The sequence below is a fragment of the Urocitellus parryii genome, chromosome 1 (genome assembly GCF_045843805.1).
Source record: "Urocitellus parryii isolate mUroPar1 chromosome 1, mUroPar1.hap1, whole genome shotgun sequence".
In the NCBI taxonomy this organism is placed as follows: Eukaryota; Metazoa; Chordata; class Mammalia; order Rodentia; family Sciuridae; genus Urocitellus; species Urocitellus parryii.
In genome coordinates this window covers 127,398,424-127,399,930 of record NC_135531.1, presented here as the reverse complement: position 1 = coordinate 127,399,930, position 1,507 = coordinate 127,398,424, and the positions used below count along the sequence as shown (strand labels likewise).

Here is a 1,507-nt window from a genome sequence, read left to right as displayed (position 1 = left end):
CCGCAGCTGCCCCCCACCGGCGCGCGCACGACTTGAGCCCCGCTGCAGGAAACCCCCGGCCGCGGGTCCCCGAGTGACGCTGGCGGCACCTGGGAGCGTGGCGCGGGCTCGGGACCACGCAGAGGAGCCCAGTGTCCAGTGAAGCTGTTGAGAACCCACCGCCGCCATGGTGATGTCCCAGGGCACCTACACGTTCCTCACGTGCTTCGCCGGCTTCTGGCTCATCTGGGGTCTCATCGTCCTGCTCTGCTGCTTCTGCAGCTTCCTGCGCCGCCGCCTCAAACGGCGCCAGGAGGAGCGACTGCGCGAGCAGAATCTGCGTGCCCTAGAGCTGGAGCCCCTGGAGCTTGAGGGCAGCATGGCTGGGAGTCCCCCGGGCCTGGCGCCACCTCCACCACCGCACCGCGGCCGCCTGGAGGCGCCGGCGCACGCGCACCCGCACGTGCACGTTCACCCGCTGCTGCATCACGGGCCCGCGCAGCCACACGCACACCCGCACTCTCACCATCACGCGCTGCCGCACCCGCCACCGCCGCACCTATCGGTGCCGCCCCGGCCCTGGAGCTATCCGCGCCAAGGTAAGTCCACTCTTCAGCTAGGACCTATCGCTGGCAGTAGGAGTGGGCGGGACCTCGGCAGGAGCAGACTCCCGCAGCCCCCACGCACTCGGGAGGAGGGTTGGGCTGGGGCGGGCGGATGGCCAAGGCTTCTGCGGGAGGCTGGGGACCGGTGGCCTCACCACCTCGGACGGCTTCTCGTTCCGCAGCGGAATCGGACATGTCCAAGCCACCGTGTTACGAAGAGGCGGTGCTGATGGCCGAGCCGCCGCCGCCCTACAGCGAGGTGCTCACGGACACGCGCGGCCTCTACCGCAAGATCGTCACGCCCTTTCTGAGCCGCCGCGACAGCGCGGAGAAACAGGAGCAGCCGCCGCCTAGCTACAAGCCGCTCTTCCTGGACCGGGGCTACACCTCGGCGCTGCACCTACCCAGTGCCCCGCGGCCCGCAGCCCCCTGCCCTGCCCTCTGTCTGCAGGCCGACCGCGGCCGCCGGGTCTTCCCCAGCTGGACCGACTCAGAGCTCAGCAGCCGCGAGCCCCTGGAGCACGGAGCTTGGCGCCTGCCGGTCTCCATCCCCTTGTTCGGGAGGACTACAGCCGTATAGAGGGGCGCCCGGCGTCCTGGGCCCCACCGGCGGACTCCTGGCCTGACTGCGGGGCTTTTTAAATGCTTCCCTTGGACTGCGGGGTGTGGGGGGGAGGGATTTCTTACCCCGTTTGTTACATTTTGAGGATAATAAAGGTGTGTGATCTGCTTTGGTACAAGCGGAAGGGACACCCGCTGCTTGCGCCCGAGGTTCTGGTGACCAGCCATGCCCGGGGCCTTAGCAGGAAGGGACCTGATCCCGCATTTTCGCTACAAGCTGGCCTGACCAGAAACTGGTTCATCTGGGGGGCCTCAAACCCCATTTAGCCTGTCTTTGAGATCAGGGTTAGGGCTCCCGCTGG

At 67.9% G+C, this 1,507-nt stretch overlaps 1 protein-coding gene across 1 annotated transcript; it reads left to right on the top strand.

Annotated features, from left to right (window-relative positions):
• Window positions 1-163: 163 nt before the first annotated feature.
• Prr7 (proline rich 7, synaptic) lies at window positions 164-1,269 on the top strand. Its single transcript, XM_026398159.2, has 2 exons — window positions 164-578; window positions 767-1,269. The coding sequence occupies exons 1-2, from the start codon at window positions 167-169 to the stop codon at window positions 1,162-1,164; spliced, it is 810 nt and encodes a 269-aa protein (XP_026253944.1). The 5' UTR covers window positions 164-166; the 3' UTR covers window positions 1,165-1,269.
• Window positions 1,270-1,507: the final 238 nt, after the last annotated feature.

Coding starts and splice junctions, on each gene's coding strand:
- Prr7 (XM_026398159.2), top strand. CDS start 167: ATGGTGATGTCCCAGGGCACCTACACGTTCCTCACGTGCTTCGCCGGC. Junction 579..766: donor CTGGAGCTATCCGCGCCAAG/GTAAGTCCACTC, acceptor CTCGTTCCGCAG/CGGAATCGGACATGTCCAAG.